A 25861-nucleotide genomic window follows, 5' to 3' on the forward strand; every position below is an offset into this window, starting at 1 on the left:
AAAAAAAAAAAACCCATGCAAAATTTTATCTGTTGTTGTTTCATTAGAAAAGATCCCAGAGAGATCCTAATTACTAATCTTGCCAATAATTTTTTTTTCTCTCTTAGAACATGGAGACTTTAGCCCTTTTGATGGACCTGGAAGTGTTTTGGCTCACGCCTATGCACCTGGGTCAGGAGGGATTGCTGGAGATGTTCACTTTGATGATGATGAAAAATGGACAAAGGATACATCAGGTTAGTTATACATCTCTCAGAATGATTTCAGTGTGGATTTTTGTTTTAACTTGGAGAACTCTTAATAGCTAAGAATACTGAAGAAATGGGGTGTTATGGATTTCCCAATGGGTCAAGAATCAGCAGAATCAGGCTGGAGATGGGAGTAATTGGATATGGCTGGTACTTTGTCCCAGAGACTGATTTCAAGAATGAGCCTTGAAAAACACTTGGCTTTCCATTAAGTGTACTCAGTCAATTGATCAATTAACCAAAACAAAAAAAAGAGGGGGTGAAGCACTGTGTGCTTCCAGGAAGTAAACAAATATAATACACAGCTGATCTGTGTAATGTACATGTATTTAAGGAATGAGTAACTATTACTTATGATTTCTTAAATAGAGATCAATTTATTCCTCGTTGCTGCCCATGAACTTGGCCATTCCCTGGGTCTCCAACACTCGACCAACAGTGAAGCTTTGATGTATCCAGTCTACAACACATTCACAGACCTGGCTCGGTTCCACCTTTCTCAAGATGATGTGAATGGCATTCAGTCCCTGTATGGTAAGTGATGCTGGAAAAATTAGGTATTGTAACTTTGCAATGATGGTCTTCAGGAAAGCTTCAAAATGCTGCATAAAGCATTTGTAATTTAACTCAAAGCACTTTGAGAATGTTTGGAAAGGATATAAATTGACAGAAGACTCACATTTCTTCTAATGTTTGCATCCTCATATCTGTTCCGTTTAGGACCTCCCACAGCTTCTCGAGATGGCCCTGTGGTGCCCACAGAATCTGTGCCTCCAGAACCTGGCACACCAGCCACATGTGATCCTGCTTTGTCCTTTGATGCAGTCAGCACTCTGAGGGGAGAAACTCTGTTCTTTAAAGACAGGTCAGACCAGAAAACTATATTTTCCTATCTATTCTTTTTATGTATCTATACAATGCTTAGAGAGGAAAACAAACAGAAACTTGATAAGGATTTTTAAATATTTAAAACAAAAAATTTTGCTCTGAACTTGGAATCTTTCTGATGCTTCACGTTCCATATTTTCCTAAAATTGTCAAGTTCATTTTCAAAGACTTAGGATGATTTGATTTTAACCCTGTAATTGTCATTCCCAAGTGTTATAAGTTACAGTTGCTTTTCAAAAGTCACAATTAGAACTTTAGAATCAGAATTTTATCTTTACTTCCTTTAAAAATGATACCAGGATACCATTACATTTAATCAATTAATTTACTCACTGCTGGATAAATATGCACATGATAAAACTGCACAAGTGGAAAGAAAGTTAAAAGAAAGTCATCACCACATCATTGACTCTTAGTTCCTCACTTCTCCCTATCTTCATCCATAGTGATGAACTCTTAAATATCCTTCCAGAATTGTTCTGTGTATATATAAAAATATACTTACATGCATGTATACATACACACACATCTGCCTATCTTTTTGAAAATATAAATGATGGTATAATATATATACTGTTTTGCATGAATTGTAGGTATTTAAAGGTTACAGTCAGCTGATTAATTTGCATTGTAAGATAACTTTCCTTTCACAGAAGACAGTACTCTGGAATCCTATGGCAACAGGTCCAGTGCAATCTTCTGGAAAAAAAAGGAAGGATTTTTCCCCAGTGACAACATGCCTGATTTCAGTCTGTCATTGAGCCTAGAGGATGTGGGAATGGGGGAAGATGAGTGAGACAGGACAATGAAGAAAATATGCTGAAAGATGAAAGACTTCTTTCAATTTTCATTTCTTTTTACATGTTTTTCAGACATTTTTGGCGCAAATCCTCCAGGACATTTGTACCTGAATTTCATTTGATCTCTTTGTTTTGGCCATCTCTTCCTTCAGGCATAGATGCTGCATATGAAGTTATTAGCAAAGACAGGGTTTTCATTTTTAAAGGTAATTGTTATATAATAATTTCTTTAACTTGCTGAAATAAAGCCTCTCACTAGAAAATTGATTAAGACTTTAACTGGGAAATTGCCCAGAGTTGTAAATTCCCTCATTTGGTCTGTGTTCATTCATTCAAGTTGCAAATTTTTGTTTAATGTCTATTTTGAGCTGGTGACTAAAATTCTGGTTTCCTTTTTTTTTTTTTTTTCTTTTTTTGCGGTACGCGGCCCTCTCACTGTTGCGGCCTCTCCCATTGCGGAACACAGGCTCCGGACGCGCAGGCTCAGCAGCCATGGCTCACAGGCCTAGTCGCTCCGCGGCATGTGGGATCTTCCCGGACCGGGGCACAAACCCGTGTCCCCTGCATTGGCAGGCGGACTCTCAACCACTGCGCCACCAGGGTAGCCCCCTGGCTTCTTTTTTACTATGAAAATCAAAGGTGCTAAGAAGTATTTCTAAAACCAAAGATATCTGTTATAGATTCAATGTGATTGTGATTTTTTTTTTTTTAAAAAAACACAGGAAATCAGTTCTGGGCCATCAGAGCAAACGAGGTGCTAGCAGGTTACCCAAGAAACATCCATACCCTGGGTTTTCCTTCAACAATAAGGAAAATAGATGCAGCTTTTTCTGATAAGGAAAGGAAGAAAACATACTTCTTTGTAGAGGACAAATACTGGAGGTAAAATTTGATTGGAATGACTTTGTATGATCCTAATTAGGGAAATTATTTTCTTTCTCTAAGGAAATCCCCCGCCTTACTCTTAGACCTGAGTCCCTCACAGTAGGAGTGGTGGGGCTTTAGACAACTGTGGGGAAGTGCTTACTTTCAAATATAGCAGTGCCTGATAACAGGCATTTCTTAAGCTCTCCTGTTTTGAGTCCCATGTACAATAAGCTGGAGCTTCCCTTTGTGCTATAGCCCCATCCTCCTGGAGTGTGCTTCTTTCTCCTCCACCTACACAAACCCTGCCCATCCTCCTAGTCCTGGCTCAAGTCCCACTACTTCCATGAAGCTTTCCCTGCTGCATTCCAAACCCAACTGGGCTTTTCTTTTTTGAAAGAAGCCCTGCAAATCCAGGCCAAGGAGAAATCATTCCTTTCCCTTTGTCTTATAGTCCACTCATTGTTAGTGTTTGTCTTGATTTCCCAACTGTACTATGTGATTCTCAAGGGTTTCCCTTAGCCTAACCCATTCATTACCTCTGCCTAAGAGGATGACAGGTAATAACAGTCTAGCTGTATAAGGCTCTCAGAGGGGCTAATTTTTGAGCTATCTGCCCAGACTCTGAGATCTGGGTGGACCAACCAAGGTCCAGCCAACAATCAAAGATGCACTTACTGTGCTTTGCTTCTTGTCCCAATCCCTTTTCATAGGAGACTGCCATAGGAAATCCAGATGTGCAGGGTAGGGACAACATATATGTACAAAGTATGATAGAGAACTTCAAATTTGTATTTTAGATGAATGATTGAATTCACTTTATGTTCATATCTTTGTGATAGAAGGATGATTAAGATTCTTTCTGTCCAGACCTAAGAAATATGGTAACAAACAGCATCTGCTAGATCAGGATGTTACCTCTGTTTCTGGTAGAGATTTTAAAATCTAAGTTTGCAGTACCATTAAAGTCACACATTTCTGTAGCACTAAACATGTCTAACATTTATTTGCAGTACTTGGAAAGTTTGTTAGAATTCCACATTAAACCTAACATGATTTACGAATTTTGGTAACATGACCTCCATGCAATGCTGAGCTTTGTTTCTTTTACTCGGTGCAGATTTGATGAGAAGAGACAATCCATGGAGCCAGGCTTTCCCAAGCAAATAGTGGAAGACTTCCCAGGGGTTGACCTAGAGGTGGATGCTGTTTTTGAAGCATTTGGTAAGAGGACACTTATTTTGTTGGCAGTGGGGCACTTGAAACAGTCTATAGTATCAGAGGGAAGAGGAAAATTGAAATAATATTTCATAACAGTTTTCTTTAACCAGGATCCTCCTCTCAACCCTAAATTTCAACTTATGAATTTCATATCAATTATATGACTACCTCATATAATAAGCTACATAAAAATTACCTCAAGTGGTATGGCCAAGTTTACCACTGACCAGCTGACTTTCTCTATCCCACTGCTGCTACTAATTCCCAGGGAGATTTTCTCTGTCTTTCCTGGGTAGTCAGTCAGTTGCCAATATTTAAATTTCCATGAGCCCAAAGTCTAAAAAAAGATTTTTTCCTCCTCAGGGATAGATGGGTGGAGGGATAGATGATCTTTATTGAAAGGTAATCTAAGCACCATGATGGCAGAGCCATAAAGGATCATCAGGCTCTGAAAGAGTCCCTGTGCCTCTCTGAGGCCAGAAATGCCCCTCAGGCTGCCTCATGAGGAAAGGGGAGGAGGAGTATTGGGAAAGAAAAGCTTAAAGATACCACAGTTTCCAAAGATGCAGAGAATTTTATCTGACTGCAAGCAGAATAACCTAATAACTCAGAGCATGATTTTGCTGTCAGACAGAGCTGAAGTTGAGTGCCATCTCCATTCTTTCCTTGTTGAGTGACCTTGGGCAAGCATCTAAATTTGTCTGAACCTCAACTTCCTCATCTGTAAAACGGAGTTAGATATACATGCCTCTTAGGATTGTTGCAGAAATAAATGAAAAAACATCATGTAAAATGTTTAACATAGTCCCTGCCAAGTAGTATAATTCTATAAACACTTTCTGCTTTTAGGTATCTATTAATATGAGTTTTGTACTTTGCCAAATTTATTTATTAGAAAAAATATCTCACTATTTCCCCTGTCTGTATTTGTAGGGTTTTACTATTTCTTCAGTGGATCTTCGCAGTTGGAGTTTGACCCAAATGCAAAGAAAGTGATACATGTTTTGAAGAGTAACAGCTGGTTGAATTGTTAGGAGAGATGCTTAGAAGGCATAACATGGGAATTCTAAATGAAGCTGATAACTCTTCACCTAAGTCTCTGTGAATTGAAATGGTTCATTTTCTCCTGTGTGTGCAGTGACTGAGAATGAGAGTGTGAGCTGGTGTGTCTTGCCCTTTAGCTTCACAAATTACAGGGCATTCAAATGGGCTGTGTGTTTGTACTTTGCTCACATGGGGTAGCCTCTCACGGGGAAGGAAGAAGCACTTGGGCAACACACAAGTGACTTTATAGAGAATATTTTCTTATTATTTAATAAAGAGGAGTTGTCAGTTATTTTATTTTATTGTTCTGTTTGTTTCAAGGACTAGTTGTCCTCACTAGTGGGCGCATTGTGGACTGAGCAGGAAACAGTAGAGGTGACAGGATTAGGATCTCCACAGCTGGAGCCCCACAATGGGCTCATCCAGAACTGGAAACAATCTGCCACTTGCCCTCCCCAGGTACCCTACAAAAGAGATGCTATTTCCACCAACCAGGCATCATATGTGTTCCTGACATACCTAAGGAGAAAAATCTAGGGAAGTTGTCACCTTATAGGGCAGGCTCTGAAAAAAGTTGTGAAGCAGAATCCTATAATTATAGCAAATCACCTAGTTCACACACTTCATTATTCAGGTGGGGAAATAAACCTGTTGTTCATCTTTTGCTTTTACTTATATATTCTATCAATGGAGTCCCTTTCCCTGCCCTAGCAAACAAATGTGCTCATATTCCCCCTATTCACACACGAAAATATCCTCCTGTACTCATTTTGTATCTGTCCATGCCCACAAGCCCATGGACAACTGCATATCCTAAAATTGGTTTGTCACTCCTAAGTAATAAATGTAACATGGCATCTGCTACACAGTAAGAGCTCATTCATGCTGTAAATTATTAATTCATTTGAGAATAATCTTTTAATCATATTCCATGTGTCAGGCATTGTGCTAGGTTGTGGGCATAGGAGCCTGAGAAAATGGACACAGTCCCTGCCTCACTGAGGTTATAATCCAGCAAGAAAGAATATATGCAAATAGTGACAAACATGAACATGTAAGTGTAATTTTAGTAAGAGTTATAAAGGAAAAAAATTAGGCTTCTTTGATAGAATAATAGGAGGATCTACTTTGATCTGGGTGGTTTTAGAAGAAGTTTTGGGGGAATGGCATTGGAGAAGGTTTTGAAGGAAGACGTGAAAACTAGGTGAGAAGATGATGGTTTGGACTAAAGTGGTCACAGTGGAGAGTCAGAGACAGGAATACAATCTATGATGGCTTAGATATGGAGTTTAAGAGAGGAAAAGTTGCCAAAATAATTCCCAGATAGCTTCCTTGAGCATAAGGGTTGATGGGGGAAGACCTGAAGAGAAGCAGGTTTGTGAGGAAAGGGTAAGAGTTAGGATGAATTGCTCATTTTTGCCAATTTTTGAAATGTCTGAGAGATTTCCAAGTAAGACCATGAGGTAAGTTAGTCTAGAACTCAAAAGAGAAGATATAGTAATTATGTTTGGTGATGGATGTTAATTAAACTTATTGTGGTAATTATTTTGCAATGTATACATATAGCAAATCATTATGCTGTATACCCAAAAATAATACAATGCTATATGTCAATTATATCTCAATATTTTTAAAAGAGAGAGAAGATATAAACATATGGGATTTTTCGGCATTTAGATTGTTCTTAAAACCATGAGTATAAGACACACCATATGAGAGATTTTAAGATGGAACCCTAATAAATAACAATATTTTGCAGGGGATTGAACACTTATTTATTTTAAAAGTTAACTAAATTATTTGGTTTATTTTTTTTTTTGATAGGTACTATGTAGCCACGGCACAAATTCAAAAAGTAAAAAACATTTTGTATAAAAAGTTAATTTTCCTCACACCCATTTCATCACTATTTAATTCCTTTCCTCAGAGCAGCCAAGTAGATTTCTAGGAATCCTTTCAGAGCTATTTTATACATATACAAACAGTAATATTATATTATCTTTTTAAGTTAAAATGGTAGCATGTAAATTTACACTGCTCTGCTCTTTGCTATTTTCACTTACTATAGTTTGGCAACAATTCCACATTAATACATTTCACTGGCTCCATTCTATGAAATAAATATATAATTTATTTATTCAGTCTCCTATTGGTCACTAAATTAGTGATTAAATAAATGTATACATCAAAGAAATAAAATTTAAAAATTAAAATAATAAATTAAATATATTTAAAATAAAAATATATTAAAATAATTTAATAATATTTAAAACATATACTTGAAAAATATATACTTGAAAAATATGTAATATACTTGAAATAAAAATAATGAAAATTAAGTCAAAAAAATTGTGTGTATCAGTATTATTTTCAGTATTCATTAGGTTACTTAAAATATTTTATTGTTATTCCCAATGATACAATGAATATCTTTGAACACACTTGCATATCTGTCGAAGTTTAAACTTCAAAGTCTGAGCAGAGATGGAGGAGCAGGGAAACTCGTTTGGATTCTCCAGTGTGTGGGCCATTGGATGCTATTTACAACAGCAGTATTGGTGGAGTGGTGGAGTTGAATTCTGATTGAAGTGAATTGAAATATTGATGCCAGGATACTTTTGGCTACAGGTAGCAAAAAGTTCCAACTGGCTTAAAAATAAAAGAGTTTATCAAAAAGACAAAAGGTAAGTGTTGGTGAAGATGTGGATAAGAGGGAATCCTGGTGCACTGTTGGTAGGAGTGTAAATTGGTGCAGCCACTATGGAGAACAGTACAGCAATTCCTCAGAAAGTTAACAATAGAACTACCATATGATCCAACAATACAACTTCTGGGTGTATATCCAGAGGAATGAAATCAGATTCTTGAAGAGATAGCTACATTCCCATCTTCACTACAACATTACAATAACCAGGACATGGAAACAACGTAAGTGTCTGTTGATGGATGAATGGATAAAGAAATGGGGCATGTATACAAATGGATCATTATTAAGCCCTAGTGAAAGAAAAAAAAAAAAGGGAAATCCTACCATTTGCAACAACATGGATGAACCTTGAGGCCATTATGCTAAGTGCAATAAGCCAGACACAGAGAGGTTAAAACTGCATAATTTCACTGATACATGAACTTAAAAAAAACAAAACACAAATTCATAAAATCAAAGAGTAGAATAGTGATAGGGGATAGGTAAGTAGAGGAATTAGGGAGTTTTTGGTCAAAGCTTAAAAATTTTCAGTTGTGTAGGGAAGTAAGTTCTGGAGATCTCACGTAAAGGACAGTGACCAGAGTTAGTAATACTGTACTGTATACCTGAAATACGCTGAGAGTAGATCTTATGTTCTCAACACCTAAAAAAAAAAAAAAAAAAAAAATTTTGTGAGGTGATGGATGTGTTAATTAGTTTGATTATGGTAATCATTTCATAATGTATAGGTATAGCAAAACATCATATTGTACACCTTAAATATGTATAATTTTTATTTGTCAATTATATCTCCATAAAGCTGGAAAGAGATTTCTTTGGTTGTTTTTTTTGTTTTTTCGGTACGCGGGCCTCTCACTGTTGTGGCCTCTCCCATTGCGGAGCACAGGCTCCGGACACGCAGGCTCAGCGGCCATGGCTCATGGGCCTAGCCGCTCCGCGGCATGTGGGATCTTCCCGGACCGGGGCACGAACCCGTGTCGCCTGCATCGGCAGGCGGACTCTCAACCACTGCTCCACGAGGGAAGCCCTGGAAAGAGTTTTTTTTAAGTAATGAAAATAAAGGCGTTTATTGATTCACATACTTAAAAGTATAGCAGTCAGGAAGGTTTTAGTTTCAGTGTGATCATCGTTCTGGCTCCTCCAGTCTACTCTTGTCTTGACTATGTCTTCTGTGTCAGTTTTACCCTCAGGCTGGCTTTCCTCATGGCAGCATAAGACCTATGGTAGTTCCAGGCATCACACCTATAAAAAGCACCACCCCTAACAATCAACCCATACTTCTGAGCCTCCCCCTTGTTTGGATCATCTCAATCATGTGGTCAACACCTAGAAAAATCACTGTGGCAACAAGGACAGGTAATTTTTAACCCAACTGTGTTGCTGTTACATAGTGGGGTGGAGGAAAACATACTGAGGCAGCAATCTCTATCCATCTACCACAGAGAGAATTTGGGAGGTAAGAAAGTGGAAATAATAGGTCAGATAACTCTTAGGAGAAGTTGGGCTGGGAAGGAAGCAAAGCATATTTTTTTTGTATTGCCAGACCTAATTCATAGTTCTTATGCATGTCTTCATTTCATTGGGAAAAGAAACTAAACAACTTTTTATTTACTGAATACCTGTTTTATGGTTAGGCACTGCAGTAGAGGTGAAACCAAGCAGTACCTTGTGGGGCCCTCCTGGGTAAAAAAGCCTTTCAGTGTCCCCTGTTTCTTATTTGTAGAAAAAGACTTTAGTCTCCTAGACCTCCTCTGGGTTCCAAAGAGCAGATTCAAGCAGTTACTAATCAGGGAAGTGAGGGAACCAGAAACAAGGGAAAAGCAAGACCACCATAAACTTTTCTGTGATTGTTAACTTAAACCAATGCCTTGATTTATGACCCCCAAACTGTTGAGATGTCCTGTGGCTTCAACCAGCTGGCCTCAAGGGAACTTCAACATTGGTGACCCAGAGGATCAATTGAGAACTGAAACTGAACCATCATGTGGGCCCTAAATAAATGATAAAATGTCTCAACTATTGCTTTTGCTCTCTCCTAGAGGAAAGTTAAAGGATCACCAGATCATGATTTATGAGCTTGTTTTGCAGGAACATAAAGAATAATCACGATCACCAGCAACAAACGAAGTCACAAGGCAGTGCCTAAAAGTTTGCAGCTGAGATCTTATCAGGAAGCTGGGATCACAAAGCCTTCCACCCCTCCCCTTTTGCCTTTAAAAATCTTACACCTTGGCTAGACAACAAGATGGATTTGAGAGGAGTCTAGGTCTCCCATCTTCTGGATCGGTGTCTCCTCGACTAATAAACTTTTCTCTGCTCCAAACTCCGATATTTCAGTTTGTTTGGCCTCATTGTTCGTGGGTACTCGAACCTGGGTTCGACAACAGGCACTTGATGGGCACTGTTCATTTCATCCTCATAATGGCTATTGAGTTGGTGCTTTGCCTTGATAGTGCAGAAGTATAAGTTTAGAGTGATTCAGTAACTTTACCATGGTCATATAGTAAGTAGCATAGTCAGGATCTCATTTCATATCATCCTGGTTTCAAAGATCATGGTCGTATTTAGTCTAGGATAAGAGAATAAATCAGTCTGGTTGACCTTAATCTTACTTAGTTTTGACCCTGTTCTGAACTAGATATTCTGCTATATCATACTGTGTGACCACAAAAGAAAGGAGCTAATTCTTTCTCAATCCTGAAATTGAAAATCCCAAAGGGCCAGGGTTCTTCTTTTCACATCTGACATCTGGGTTTTCTAAATTCCCCTGTGCAGTGCAAAATTATAATGGACAATGGGGAACCTCACACCTTCTACTACTCTCCTCTGTAAATTTCCCTAGGCAATCTTGTTCCCAAAAGACTCGAGTGCATTTGTGTGCTGACAAGCCATTCACTCGTGTTTCTCGACTCCAACCAGTGGCCAAGAACCAGAGACCATATTTGTGGTTCATGTAAGGACGAGTCCAGCCTTAACAGTGATGTGATGCTGAATCCCAGAATGATGTTCAAGAACTGGCTCAATTCCTTTTGCCTTGGAAATTTGGAGTATGTTTCTGTATTTATAGGAAGTGATCTGGGGACAATAGGTTGGTGGGAGGGGAAAGGAAAGCAGAAGCTGGGAATTGGGCTGGAACTTGGCAATAAACCAACAGAAAGGTAGACTTAACACAGATGAGAAAGTAAAAAATAAAGGAGTTACAGTTACACCAGAAGTTACACCAGTCAGGGAATGGACAGGTTACTATCTCAGAAGCATTTGAGAAGCTCATCACCAGAAACCAAGCAATGTGGAGACTTGCTGTGATCGTGTTGTGAAGAGAAATAATGGGAAAACCGTACTGAATCTACTCAAATCCTTCAGGAGTAACGTGTGAAAGTAACTTTCTGTAAAACTGAAAAAGTTGGCAGGGCTTAATTATAAGAAGGTGTTTAGCTTGCAGTGTAAATGTCCCTGTCATTGATTTACAGTCACTGGTGGTAATCAGTATGTTTAATTTTAGTGGCTGTAGTAGACTTGAAATAGCAATTATCTTCTCTTTGGTCGGGGAGCAAACTAGTCACTTCTAGAAGGAGGGTATTTATGGAGACTTTTATTTATATAGTGTTATGCTTTGATAGTCATCTTACTGTTTTGCATATGTTTTCTCTGTTTTTAAAGTGTTTGAAAAGTGTATGATAATTTTATTTAAGGCATTCAATTCTTTGCTTTATTATATTAATGAGTTACTTAAATGCTTAGAAATAACTTGCTTGTTTGATTTTAAGTCTACACAATAGATTTGGATTATTTGAAAGAATTAGTTATATTAAAATCATAGTTGTAATTTGAAGTGTTGAAAATATTATGAATACAAATTGTATTAAATGTTTAAGGATAATTCAATATTTTAACCAAATGAATCAATTAAATATTAATTTAAGAGCTATTGAAAGTGATTGTACTTATTTTTATATACTTTTACTAGATTAATAAACAAGATTAGAAAGATAAATTTAAAGTCTTAAGAAAACTTAAGATTTGTCTTTAATAAATTGAACATTAATTATAATAAGTAAAACTGTATTAATTAGCCTGCAAAAAAAGGTGCCCTCAGACATTAACGAGTTCAACCAAATGTCTGACATATATTACTAGTCCGATTTTAATGCAGAAACAAATACTTTACATACACCATCTCACTTAATTCTTATTTGTGAGATAGAGATTATTAAACCAATTTTACAAATATAAGGATTGCCGCTCAGAGAGGGTAAGCCATATCCTCAAGGTCATGTAGATAATAAGTGGCCGAACCAGAGATCTAATTCATCTTGTCTGACACCAAGCTTATGTTTGATCCACTCTGCTGCATCCCTACATGACACGAATTGATCTATAAATGTGATGAAAGGCAAAAGGGATACAGCAAAGAAAAGACTGACAGAGGTAATAAATCAAGAGTTGGAAAAGAGATAGAGTAAAGGATTGGCTCTTTGTAGCAGGTTGAGTCAAAAAGCGTGGTTGGAATGACCTAGGAATGGCTGTATGATACAGACATTTGAAAGTCAAAGATTCATAAATTGAGTAGTTCCTATAAGTGCTGCTTTATATTACTTTTCCATTTAAATAAGGAATGCTAAGTCATGTAATAAAATATTTCATGTACATCTAAGTGTATAGGAATATGGTTTTGTTATTAATAAATAAAGTAGCCATTTCATAATTCAAGAATATTTCATGATTTGTCAATTGGGATTAATCTATTTAAAAAATCACTACAAAATCTGTTACCAGAGGAAAGGACATGGGTGATTCATAAAAGAACATTGTGGAGGGCTTCTACACTCTTGGGACAACACGTGACCACAAATATATTTTAAAGCCACGAAAATATTTTACAGATCTGTTAAAGAGCACCAAATCAATATCCCTGACACATTCTACACCTGAAAATGACAATTTAATCTTTAAATTTTTCTGTACATTAACTAGTATTGAATTTCTTTTCCCATAAAATCTTAATGTGTTACCATTTGACTCTGTGGAAGGTGAAAGAGTCTCTTTCTCAGTGCTCTTAGTCCATGTCAGTCTTGTGATTAATCAGATTCAGATTACATCCTCGTGAGCAAGTTAAAACTTGCAAGGAGAGTCACACCACAAGACTACAGTTGGTAGAAATCTAGGTCAAAATTCTGTAAAGAAAGGACAGAAGTGCTTCTTACCTTTTGGAGCTCACAATTTGGGATGATACCACCAATATGAAAATAAATATAAAGGACAAACAGGGTAGGAGACATTCATTTGTTTCTTTATTCATTCACTCTTTGGTCAATATTTACTAAGGAGTCACTATATGCTAAGCACTGCTAAAAGCTTGGGTAAATTTCAATAAATCAGTGAACAAAATGGACAAAGATGTTTGCCTTCTTAGAACTTACATTCACAAGAAAGACAGACAAGAAACTAGAATTATAGACTATAAAGACACTGCATTGTATGTTAGAAGGAGATTCCTGCTATGGAAAAAAGAAAAAAAAAAGTAGAGTGAGGTAAGGGGATTTCAAGTGAAGAGGGCTGGGGGTGGTGATGGGTTGCAGTATAAATACTAAAGTGAGCCTCACTAAGAACGTGATATCTGAACAAAGGTGAAGGAGGCAAGAGAGCTGGCCAGGTGAATTGGGAGGAAGAGCACTCCAGACAGAGAGAACAGCTAGCGTGAAGAAGTCTGAGGTGACCTGTGCCCAGCATATTCAAAGAACAGCAAGAGGACTACGTACAGCAGTGAAGTAAGTGGGAGGAGGGTGAGAGTATTAGAAGATAAAGTCAGAGAGGTACAGGTTGATGTAGGAGCAAATCATGTGGGGTTATATGGGCCAATGTAAAACACTGGTTTGTACCTTGAGTGAAATGGAGGAGCCATTGGAGGAAATGGGTCAGAAGAGTCTCTGGATGCTCTCTTAGATTAGATTGTAGGGGAGCCTAGGTAGAAGCCCAGAGACCTGTTAGGAGACAATTGCAGTATTCTAGGCAAGAGAGGATGGTGGCTCCAGACAGTGTGGTAGTTGTGGAAGGAGAGAGAAGTTATTCTGAATTTATATGAAAATAAAACTAGCAGGATTAAATATATATTCGATCACTCTTCTTTAGTGCTGACTTGAAGCATCGCAGTCATTAATGAAATGAAGTAGGGTACCAGGTGTATCATAATCTACAATTATAGATTGCCTTTTTTTGCTATTTGTGAGAGTCCAGGATATGGATTATTATATTTATATAAGTGTGTCTGACAGAGAGAGGAGGATGTGATATGCTGGTAGTATGGAAGGAATCTGTAAACCCTTCTAGATATCCCATGATGAACAGATGTTGGGTGGAGGAGTGTTTCAGCAGGTCAGGGGAGGAAATCAGGGAGAAGTGAGTGAAGAAGGGAAAGGATTAAGATGAAGAAATACAGAATCACATGAGGAAAGTAATTTAGATTGGTCGCATAGGAAGTGGATAGCCAACAAGGAGGAGAGAGGTGTCTGGAGAGAATTTTCATCCAGAGTCCCAGGGTTGAGTCCAGAGAACCTGCAGGAGAGCTTTCGTTACTCCTAGACTAGGGGCCAAGAAAGCACCAGATGGCCTATCTAAGAAGCAAAAACAGACTTAACCTTTAAGCAAGGAAATGGGTGCTGCTGTGGTTTGACTTATCTCCATCTTATTCATGTATTGATTTATTCATTCCTTAAACAGATATTTACTGGATGTCTCAGATTGCCAGTAGATGTGGTTGGACTAAGCAACCATGCAGTCCCACAGTTGTGCAAAAATCTAATTAGATTACAGAGGGGCACAAGAATAAAATAGAGCCTATCTAGTGCTCTCTCTCAGAATTAGAAACAACAGACCCAGAACACGTGGTCAGCCCATGTTGTAGACAGAATCTCTAAGATTTCCTAGGATTGGAATCAGAATCAGGACCGTGGTGTGTCAAAGGCCTTCATGGAATGATGTTATGGGGGATCATTATCCTTGAAGCAAAGCTGGTCTACAGAAAGAGAAAAAAACAGTGAACATTCAGGCTAAGGCTGAGAACATGAGAGACTGAGAGGGAGAGACAGAGACAGAGCCTGTAATTGTTCCATTTTTCAGGAAGGCTGTCCTGAGATTGGATTCCATGAGATTCTCCAAGTTCCTTATTATAAACCCACTGTAATTATCCTCCCAACAAAATGATTCCTGTCTTAGACATAAGTTGGCAGTGGCTTGGCAAGCCACAGACCTTCAGAGAACATGTGGAATTTGCTGTGGGGGTCCCAGCAGGGCAGAGGAAAATGCCATGTCAAGGTGCAGCCAGCAGTCAGTCCATGAGCAAAGGAGAAAAAGCAGCTGGTTCAACTGCTATCTGTGTTAAACTGTCTCCTGAAACTCAAGCCAGGTCTTCCCTGAGATCAAATAGTCTTTTAGGGTGAAAAGTAAAGTTGTCTGAAGTTGTTGGTTACTTCTTGTCATCTAAAGTCTACAAGGAAAAGGATATATTACAGTCCAGGTTTCCTTCCTTAAAATAAGAAAAAAATGAAATAACTGTTGGCAGAAGCTCTTACAGTCTGTATTCATATTCAGATAATGAAAATGTGTCCGGAAATTAATCACGCATCTGGCTGAACCGTACCCTTTCCATGCTCTGCCTTACCGAGTGCTAACAGGAATGGTAGGGTTGAGTGGTGAGAAATGGGAATGGAGACTGTTGAGAAAAGCTGGTGGAGGGGTTGGAGGGGTGTAACTACCCGCCCAACCCATCCCTTCAAACCACTTCTCGTTATCAGAGTCTATGTGATCCCTCTGAGTCCTTAAAATAAACTTCCTTTTAATTCAGTTTATCAATCTCTTCAATCAGATGGTTCCTGATGAAAACAAACATTCCATTCTCCCAGCAGACTTGCTCTTGAAAAGCAGTGCTTCCTTCTGGATGTGAAGAGCCAGCAGGAGTCTATCAGGCCAAGTGTGGAGAGGAAGGGAACATCATGTGAAAGGGTGATGATATGAGAGAACACACCATATTTGGGGGTTAAAAAGAAGAAAATATTTTTTTATGAGTTAAGTTGTAAAGAGAAGAATATTAAGTATTCAACTTGCTAATTATATACTTAAGAACATTAAATTTCAGAAAAACATTAAAGGTTATTTAATAAGTGTAACAACTGAGAAAATGCTCCCCAAAGCATATTAATTAATTCAGTCAATGAATAATTCAGCAATAAATCTATTTTGGAAGTAGTTAGGCTATAAACAATAAATTAAACAACTTACTCAGCTAACAAGCATTACCTACTACACACAAAGGAAATTTCATAAGCATATTTGAAGTAGATTAAAAGTGCTTCAGAGAGAGGCAAGTAATATAGGGGGATAAAAACCCTGGCCTTCCAAAGATTTACCAAAAGAGAGGTACTTGAAGATCTATTTAAGCCATTCAATCCTTGTTGGTCAGTAAAAAATAAGCTGCTTTTGGGGAAAATTCCACCCTGGGGTATGGTCCTGGTAAGTGTCAGACCACAGAATAACAGCTGATTCTTAATATAAGTATCTTTATCAATAAAAGCTCCTCAGCATGATTAAGAGGAAATGTGTTTCACTTTCCTAAGATAAAACTAAATGTGAGTATGTATGATACCTGGCTTCCTGGCCATGGTTTATGCAACTAAGAAATTTTCCACCTTGACAGTAACGATTAGCTTGTGACAATGAAGGTGATGATGATGATAGAGCACCTTGTAACACGGCTGCTTCTTGGGCAAGGTTCCAAAATTAATAAAGGAGGCAACTCACTGTGTTGGTTAATGCTGTGCATTTAACTGAAAATTAAATTCCCATTGACTTGCTTTACCTCATGGCACAATAAGAATTTCCTCAAGAATTGTATTTAATTTACATTATAGATAATTATTTACTATCAATATTTAGCATATTGATACATTCTTGTCAGGACTCATAGTTCCAATAGCTCTGATAGTTTTGCTTCCAATGAAAGAAAACAAATGAAAATTTAGGGGTGCTATTTCCTCATCTCCAATGTAAGGGGGTTAAGGTAAGTGATTTGGGGTGTCTTTTCACTCTAGAGGAATTAATACTCATTGAGCAGCTATTATGTGATGGTATGATGCATATTGCATTTGAGGAATTAATCATCCCCCAAAAAGTCATGGCATATCTTAATATTATTATTTTCACTTTATATGTGAGAAAATGAAATATCAGGGAGGTTAACGTGCCTAAGGTTATAGGTCTAAAATGCTGCAAAATCGAGTTTTGAATCCAAATCTGCCTTATACAAAAATCAGAATGCTGTTTTGGTTCTATATTGCTTCTGTATACATCTAACAATTCTACATTTACAATCAAGCTGCCTAGAGTATCAATCAATGAAAGTACCTCAAATATTTATGCATGTACAGAATTTTGGTTAATATTCTAACGACAAGTTTAACTTTTTATTTCAAGAAAATACTAACTATGAATCCAGAAAATGGGTTTCATGTCTGTGAACCACTACTTATCTTGTATCGTTACGTAGTACCTGGTCACAGGGACAGTCTTAAAGGTCAGGAAGTACTAATTATAGTATGTAATCATTCAATTTATAAAGTACCTGTCAGTTCAAATTTATCATAAACAAATGGGCAAGCATTATTATTTTCTTTTTACAGTTGATAACATTCAGGATTGTTCAGCTGTGATTCAGACCTACGTCACTTGATTCAAAGTTCTGTGCTTTTTCCTACCACACCCTCTGGAAGGTAACTGAAAGAAAATTCTCTTACACATCCCCTCCCCGTGTACAAGGTAACTATCCTCACTCACTACAATTAGAAAACCACTGTTTTGTGCACAAGGTTATGATATTTCTAACAGAAAGTGCATAGACTTTTTAAAAATATTTTAACATCTTTACTAGAGTATAATTGCTTTACAATGTTGTGTTAGTTTCTGCTGTAAAACAAAGTGAATCAGCTATATGTATATATATACATATATATACATATATATGTGTATATATATATATATACACATATCCCCATATCCCATCCCACTTGCGTCTCCCTCCAACCCTCCCTATCCCACACCCCTAGGTGGTCACAAAGCACCAAGTTGATCTCCCTGTGCTATGTGGCTGCTTCCCACTAACTATCTATTTTACATTTGGTAGTGTATATATGTCCATGCCAGTCTCTCACTTCGTCCTAGCTTACCCTTCCCCCTCCCCGTGTCCTCAAGGCCACTATCAACTTCTGCTTCTTTATTCCTGTCCTGACCCTAGGTTCATCAGAACCATTTTTTTTTTTAGATTCCATATATATGTGTTAGCATATGGTATTGTTTTTCTCTTTATGACTTACTCCACTCTGTATGACAGACTATAGGTCCATCCACTTCACTACAAATAACTCAATTTCTATTCTTTTTGGGGCTGAGTAATATTCCATTGTATATATGTGCCACATCTTCTTTATCCATTCATCTGTCAATGGACACTTAGGTAGTTTCCATGTCCTGGATCTTCTAAACAGTGCTGCAGTAAACACTGAGGTACATGACTCTTTGAATTATGGTTTTCTCAGGGTATATGCCCAGTAGTGACATTACTGGGTTGTATGGTAGTTCTATTTTTAGTGTTTTAAGGAATTTCCACACTGTTCTCTGTAATGGCTGTATCAATTTATATTCCCACCAAAAGTGCAAGATGGTTCCTTTTCTCCACACCCTCTCCAGCATTTATTGTTTTTAGAATTTTTGATGATGGCCATTTTGACCGGTGTGAGGTGATACCTCATTGTAATTTTGATCTACATTTCTCTAATGACTAGTGATGTTGAGTATCCTTTCATGTATGTGTTGGCAATCTGTATATCTTCTTTGGGAAATGTCTGTTTAGGTATTCTGCCCATTTTTGGATTGGGTTGTTTGTTTTTTTGATATTGAGCTGCATGAGCTGCTTGTATATTTTGGAGATTAATCCTTTGTCAGTTGCTTTGTTTGCAAATATCTTCTGCATTCTGAGGGTTGCCTTCTCGTCTTGTTTATGGGTTCCTTTGCTTTGCAATAGCTTTTAAGTTTCATTAGATCCCATTTGTTTACTTTTTTTTTTTTTTTTTTTTTCCAATTATCTAGGACATGGGTCAAAAAGAATCTTGCTGTGATTTATGTCATAGAGTGTTCTGCCTATGTTTTCCTCTAAGAGTTTATACTCTCTGGCCATACATTTAGATGTTTAATCCATTTTGAGTTTATTTTTGTGTATGGTGTTAGGGACTGTTCTAACTTAATTCTTTTACATGTGGCTGTCCAGTTTTCCCAGCAGCACTAATTGAAGAGGCTGTCTTTTCTCCATTGTAGATTCTTGCCTCTTTTATCAAAGATAAGGTGACCATATGTGTGTGGGTTTATCTCTGGGCTTTCTATCCTGTTCCATTGATCTATATTTCTCTTTCTATGCCAGTACCATACTCTCTTGATTACTGTAGCTTTGTAGTATAGTCTGAAGTACGGAAGCCTGATTCTTCTAGCTCCATTTTTCCTTCTCAAGATTGCTTCAGCTATTTGGGTCTTTTGTGTTGCCACACAAATTGTGAAATTTTTTGTTCTAGTTCTGTGAAAATTGCCACTGGTAGTTTGAAAGAGATTGCATTGAATCTCTAGATTGCTTTAGGTAGTATAGTCATTTTCACAATGTTGATTCTTCCAATCTGTACACATGGTATATCTCTCCGTTTGTATCATCTTTAATTTCTTTCATCAGTTTCTTATAGTTTTCTGCATACAGGTTATTTGCCTCCTTATGTAGGTTTATTCCTAGGTATTTTATTCTTTTTGTTGAAATGGTAAATGGGAGTGTTTCCTTAATTTCTCTTTCAGATTTTTCATCATTAGTGTGTAGGAATGCCAGAGATTTCTGTGCATTAATTTTGTATCCTGCTACTTTACCAAATTCACTGATTAGCTGTCATATTCTTCTGGTAGCATCTTTAGGATTCTATATGTATATTGTCATGTCATCTGCAAAGTGCCAGTTTCAATTCTTCTTCTCTGATTTAGATTCCTTTTATTTCTTTTCCTTCACTGATTGCTGGCTAAAACTTCCAAAACTATATTGAATAATTGTGGTGAGAGTGGGCAACCTTGTCTTGTTCCTGATCTTATAGGAAATGCCTTCAGGTTTTCACCATTGAAAATGATGTTGGCTGTGATTTGTCATATATGGCCTTTATTATGTTGAGGTAATTTCCCTCTATGCCTATTTTCTGGAGAGCTTTTATCATAAATGGGTGTTGAATTTTGTTGAAAGCTTGTTCTGCACCTCTTGAGATGATCATGTTGTCTTTATCCTTCACTTTGTTATCATGGTGTATCACATTGATTGATTTGCAAATATTGAAGAATCATTGAATTCCTGGGATAAACCTCACTTGATCATGGTGTATGATCCTTTTAATGTACTGTTTGATTCTGTTAGCTAGTATTTTGTTGAGGATTTTTGCATCTATGTTCATCAGTGATATTGGCCTGTAGTTTTCTTTTTTTGTGACATCTTTTTCTGGTTTCAGTATTAGGGTGATGATGGCTTCATGGAATGAGTTTGGGAGTGTTCCTCCCTCTGCTATATTTTGGAAGAGTTTGAGAAGGATAGGTGTTAGCTCTTCTCTAAATGTTTGATAGAATTCACCTGTGAAGCCATCTGGTCCTGGGCTTTTGTTTGTTGGAAGATTTTTAATCACAGTCTCAGTTTCAGTGCTTGTGATTTGTCTGTTTATATTTTCTACTTCTTCCTGGTTGAGTCTCAGAAGGTTGTGCATTTCTAAGATTTTGTCCATTTCTTCCAGGTTGTCCATTTTATTGGCATATAGTTGCTTGTTGTAATCAGTCCTGATCCTTTGTATTTCTGCAGTGTCAGTTTTTACTTATCTTTTTCCATTTCTAATCCTGTTGATTTGAGTCTTCTCCCTTTTTTTCTTGATGAGTCTGGCTAATGGTTTATCAATATTGTTTATCTTCTCAAAGAACCAGCATTTAGTTTAATTGATCTTTGCTATTGTTTCCTTCATTTCTTTTTCATTTATGTCTGATTTGATCTTTATGACTTCTTTCCCTCTGCTAGCTTTGTGGATTTTTTGCTCTTCTTTCTCTAATTGCAGTAGTTGTTATGTTAAGTTGTTTATTTGAGATATTTCTTGTTTCTTGAGGGAGGATTTTATTCCTATTAAATTCCCTCTTAGAACTGCTTTTGCTGCATCCCATAGGTTTTGGGTCCTTGTGTATTCATTGTCATTTTATTCTGGGTAATTTTTTGTTTGTTTGTTTGCAGTACGTGGGCCTCTCACTGTTGTGGCCTCTCCCATTGCAGAGCACAGGCTCCGGATGCACAGGCTCAGTGGCCATGGCTCATGGGCGTAGCCACCCATGGCATGTGGGATCTTCCCAGACCGGGTCATGAACCCATGTCCCCTGCATTGGCAGGTGGACTCTCAACCACTGTGCCACCAGGGAAGCCCTCCAGGTAATTTTTGATTACCCCTTTGATTTCTTTACTGATATCTTGGTTATTTAGTAGTGTATTATTTAGCTTTCTTGTGTTTGTATTTTTTACAGTTTTTTTCCTGTAACTGATATCTAGTCTCATAGTGTTGTGGTCAGAAAAGGTACTTTATGCGATTTCAATTTTTTTAAACTTACCAAGGCTTGATTTGTGACCCACGATATGATCTATCCTGGAGAATGTTCCATGAACACTTGAGAAGAAAGTGTATTCTGTTGTTTTTGGATGGAATGTCTTCTAAATATCAATTAAGTCCATCATGTTTAATGTATCATTTAAAGCTTGTATTTCCTTATTTATTTTCATTTTCGATGATCTGTTCATTGGTGAAAGCAGGGTGTTAAATTCCCCTACAATGATTTTGTTACTGTCGATTTTCCTTTTTATGACTGTTAGCATTTGCCTTATGTATTGAGATGCTCCTATGTTGGGTGCATAAATATTTACAATCGTTATATCTTCTTTTTGGATTGGTCCCTTGATCATTCAGTATTGTCCGTCTTTGTCTCTTGTAATAGTCTTTATTTTAAAGTCAATTTTGTCTGATACGAGTAATGCTACTCCAGCTTTCTTTTGATTTCCACTTGCAAGGAATATCTTTTTCTGTCACCTCACTTTCAGCCAGTATGTGTCCCTAGGTCTTAAATGTATCTTGTGTAGACAACATATATTCGGGTCCTGTTTTTGTGTCCATTCAGCCAGTCTATGTCTTTTGGTTGGGGCATTTAATCCATTTCCATTTAAGGGAATTATCGATATTTATGTTCCTATTACAATTTTCTTAATCGTTTTGGGTTTGATTTTTGTAGATCTTTTCCTTCTCTTGTGTTTTCTGCCTAGAGAAGTTCCTTTAACATTTGTTGTAAAGCTGCTTAAGTGGTGGTGAATTCTCTTAGCTTTTGCTTGTCTGTAAAGGTTTTTTTTTCTCTGTCGAATCTGAATGAGATACTTGCTGGGTAGAGTAATCTTGGTTGTAGGTTTTTTCCTTTCATCACTTTATATATGTCCCGCCACTCCCTTCTTGTTTGCAGAGTTTCTGCTGAAAGATCAGCTCTTAACCTTATGTGGATTCCCTTGTATGTTATTTGTTGATTTTCCCTTGCTGCTTTTAATATTTTTCTTTGTATTTATTTTTTAATAGTTTGATTAATATATGTCTTGGTGTGTTTCTCCTTGGATTTATCCTGTATGGGACTCTCTCATCTTCCTGGACTTGATTGACTGTTTCATTTCCCCTATTAGGGAAGTTTTCAAGTATAATCTCTTCAAATATTTTCTGTCCCTTTCTTTTTTCTCTTCTTCTTCTGGGTCCCCTATAATTCGAATGTTGCTGTGTTTAATGTTGTCCCAGATGTCTCTGAGACTGTACTCAATTCTTTTCATTCTTTTTTCTTTATTCTGCTCTGTGGTAGTTATTTCCACTGTTTTATCTTTCAGGTCACTTATCCAATCTTCTGCCTCAGTTATTCTGCTATTGATTCCTTCTAGAGAATTTTTAATTTAATTTATTGTGTTGTTCATCATTGTTTGTTTGCTCTTTAGTTCTTCTAGGTCCTTGTTAAACATTCCTTGTGTTTATTTCATTCTATATCCAAGATTTTGGATCATCTTTACTATCATTACTCTGAATTATTTTTCATGTACACTGCCTATTTCCTCTTCATTTGTTTGTTCTGGTTAGTTTTTACCTTGCTCCTTCATCTGTGGCATAGTTCTCTGTCTTCTCATTTTGTTTAGCTTACTGTGCTTGGGGTCTCCTTTTCCCAGGCTGCAGGTTTGTAGCCCATGCTCCTTTTAGTATCTGCCCCCACCAGGTGATGTTGGTTCAGTGGCTTGTGTAGAGGTCCTGGTGGAGGGGACTGGTGCCTTTTTTCTGGTGTGTGGGGTTGGTCTTGTCTTTCTGGTGGGCAGGGCCTTGTCCAATGGTGTGTTCTTGGGTGTCTGTGAACTTAGTATGATTTTAGACAGCCTCTCTGCTAATGGTTAAAGTTGTGTTCCTATGTAGCTATTTGTTTGGCATGGGACAACCAGAACTGGAACTTGCTGGCCATTGGGTGGAGCTGGGTATTAGCATTGGAACAGAGATCTCTTGGAGAGCTCTCACCAATTGATATTACAAGGTGCTGGGAGTTCTCTGGTGGTCCAATGTCCTGAACTCAGCTCTCCCACCTCAGAGGCTCAGGTCTGACACCCAGCTGGAGCACTAAGGCCCTGTCAGCACATGGCTCAGAAGAAAAGGGAGAAAAAGAAAGAAAGAATAATAAATTTAAAAATAAATTATTAAAAAATAATAATAAAAAGAAGAGAGCAACCAAACCAATAAACAAATCCACCAGTGATAACAAGTGCTAAACACTAAACTAATATAAACATAAAAATCAGTAACAAATCAGTTGCAGATAGCAAATCCCAAGTCTTCAGTTGCTCCCAAGGTCCACTGCCTCAATTTTGGGGTGATTCACTGTCTATCCAGGGTATTCTTTAAATGCAGGGTTAATCAAGTTGATTGTGGGGATTTAGTCTGCTGCTCCTGAGGCTGCATAGAGAAATTTCCCTTTCTCTTCTTTGTTCGCACAACCCCTGGGTTTTAGCTTTGGTTTTGGCCCCACCTCTGCCTGTAGGTCTCCCTCAGACATCTGTTCCCACCAAGACAGGATGGCATTAAAGCAGCAGCTGATTAGGGAGTCTTGCTCACTCATGTTGTGGGGAGGGGAGGGGTACGGTAGTTATAATTGGAATGCAGGGTGAGCCTGCAGTGGCAGAGGCTGGAGTGAGGTTGCAACAGCCTGAATGCACTGCATGTTCTCCTGGGGAACTTGTCCCTGGATCATGGGACCCTGGCAGTGGTGGGCTGCACAGGCTCCTGGGGGGCTGCGGATAGTGACCTGTGCTTTCACACAGGCTTCTTGGTGGCTGCAGCAGCAGCCTTAGCATCTCATGCCCATCTCTGGAGTCCAAGCTGATAGCTGTAGCTCGTGCTCATCTCTGTAGCTCATTTAGGTGGTGCTCTGAATCCCCTCTTCTCGCGCACCCTGAAACAATGGTCTCTTGACTCTTAGGCTGGTCCAGACTTTTTCTCACACTCTCTCTCCACTAGCTGTGGTGCACTAGCCCCCTCAGGCTGTCTTCATGCAGCCAACCCCAGTTGTCTCCTTGGGATCTGAATTTCCAAGCCTGAGCCTCAGCTCCCAGCACCCATCCAACCCAGCGGGTGAGTAGACAAGCCTCTCAGGCTGGCAAGTGCTGGTCATCACTGATCCTCTGTGCAGGAATCTCTCCACTTTGCTCTTTGCACCCCTGTTTCTGCACTCTCCTCCGTGGCTCTGAAGCTTTGCCCCCACCCACCTCCCATCTCCACCAGTGAAGGGGTTTCCTAGTATGTGGAAACTTTTCCTCCTTCACAGCTCCCTCGCAGAGGTGCAGGTCTTGTCCCTATCATTTTGTGTGTATTTTTTCTTTTTTCTTTTGCCCTACCCATGTACATGGGTATTTTCTTGCCTTTTAGGAAGTCTGAGGTCTTCTGCCAGCTTTCAGTAGGTGTTCTATAGGAATTGTTCCACATGTAGATGTATTTTTGATGTATTTGTGGGGAGGAAGGTGATCTCTACATCTTACTCCTCCACCATCTTGAACGTCTCCCCATGCATTGACTTTCTAACAGACAGCTCTGAGCTTAAATCTCCACTCTGCCACCTCTCGGTGCCTTGGAGAAAATAATGTCTGAGTTTCAATTTTTCCTCATCTATACTGTGTAAGGATCCAGTTCTAAGGGATCCAGACTCCCTAGACCCACCTCACCACCACACCAGCAGCTTCCAAGGAGTTGGAAATTGAGCAGGGGTTTTTATGCCTGATGGGAACTGCCCAAATGTTCCACTTTCCAGTTTAAAGAAATTGCTCCTCTCTCTCATGCTTCCCTCAAATCTTTTTCCTTTCTCCTCTTAGTTGAAGACACCTGGCATAACCTTGTCAAATGATCTTAGGTTTTCCCAAGGTTGGAAAGAGATGTTGCCTTCAAGCAAGTAACTTTTGATTGTAGTCCTGAAGGCACATCTGAGACTAGGGAACACAGTTCTTGGCAAGGTCAGAGGAAACTATAGAACAGAAACCACAATTTTACATCTCAACATACTATCTTGTGACATATACTCTCTATAGAACTATATATACATATTCTTTTGCAGACACTGTGTTAAGTATATTTACGTATGTACTGTTCTATAGATACATATATTTACATATATTGAATCATGAAGATTTATGGATATTTATATAAAATATGTAGTACACACTGGTTCCTTTTTATACAGAGACTGTGCTAATCCCTCAGTGTAAGTGAGTACAGTTGTCCCTCAGTATCTGTAGGTGATTGGTTCCAGGACTCCCTGCAGATGCTAAAATCCACGGATGCTCAAGTCCCTTACATAAAACAGTATAGTATGTATATACATTTGTCCTTACAACCTTGACAGAAGGCCCTGTGAGAGATAAAAAACAGAGGAGAGATAAAAAACAGAGAACTCTAGGGGACTTG

The 25861-nt window shown here is 38.1% G+C and overlaps 1 protein-coding gene across 1 annotated transcript; it reads left to right on the plus strand.

Annotated features, from left to right (window-relative positions):
• The first annotated feature begins 90 nt into the window (after positions 1–90).
• Positions 91–5357, plus strand: LOC112394563 (stromelysin-1-like). The gene is made up of 7 exons (XM_024737348.1): positions 91–236; positions 618–782; positions 969–1113; positions 2009–2142; positions 2659–2818; positions 3921–4024; positions 4955–5357. The coding sequence occupies exons 2-7, from the start codon at positions 698–700 to the stop codon at positions 5053–5055; spliced, it is 729 nt and encodes a 242-aa protein (XP_024593116.1). The 5' UTR covers positions 91–236; positions 618–697; the 3' UTR covers positions 5056–5357.
• The last annotated feature ends 20504 nt before the right edge of the window (positions 5358–25861 follow it).

Source organism: Neophocaena asiaeorientalis, unplaced genomic scaffold (assembly GCF_003031525.2).
Source record: "Neophocaena asiaeorientalis asiaeorientalis breed wild unplaced genomic scaffold, Neophocaena_asiaeorientalis_V1.1 scaffold266, whole genome shotgun sequence".
Classification (NCBI taxonomy): domain Eukaryota; kingdom Metazoa; phylum Chordata; class Mammalia; order Artiodactyla; family Phocoenidae; genus Neophocaena; species Neophocaena asiaeorientalis.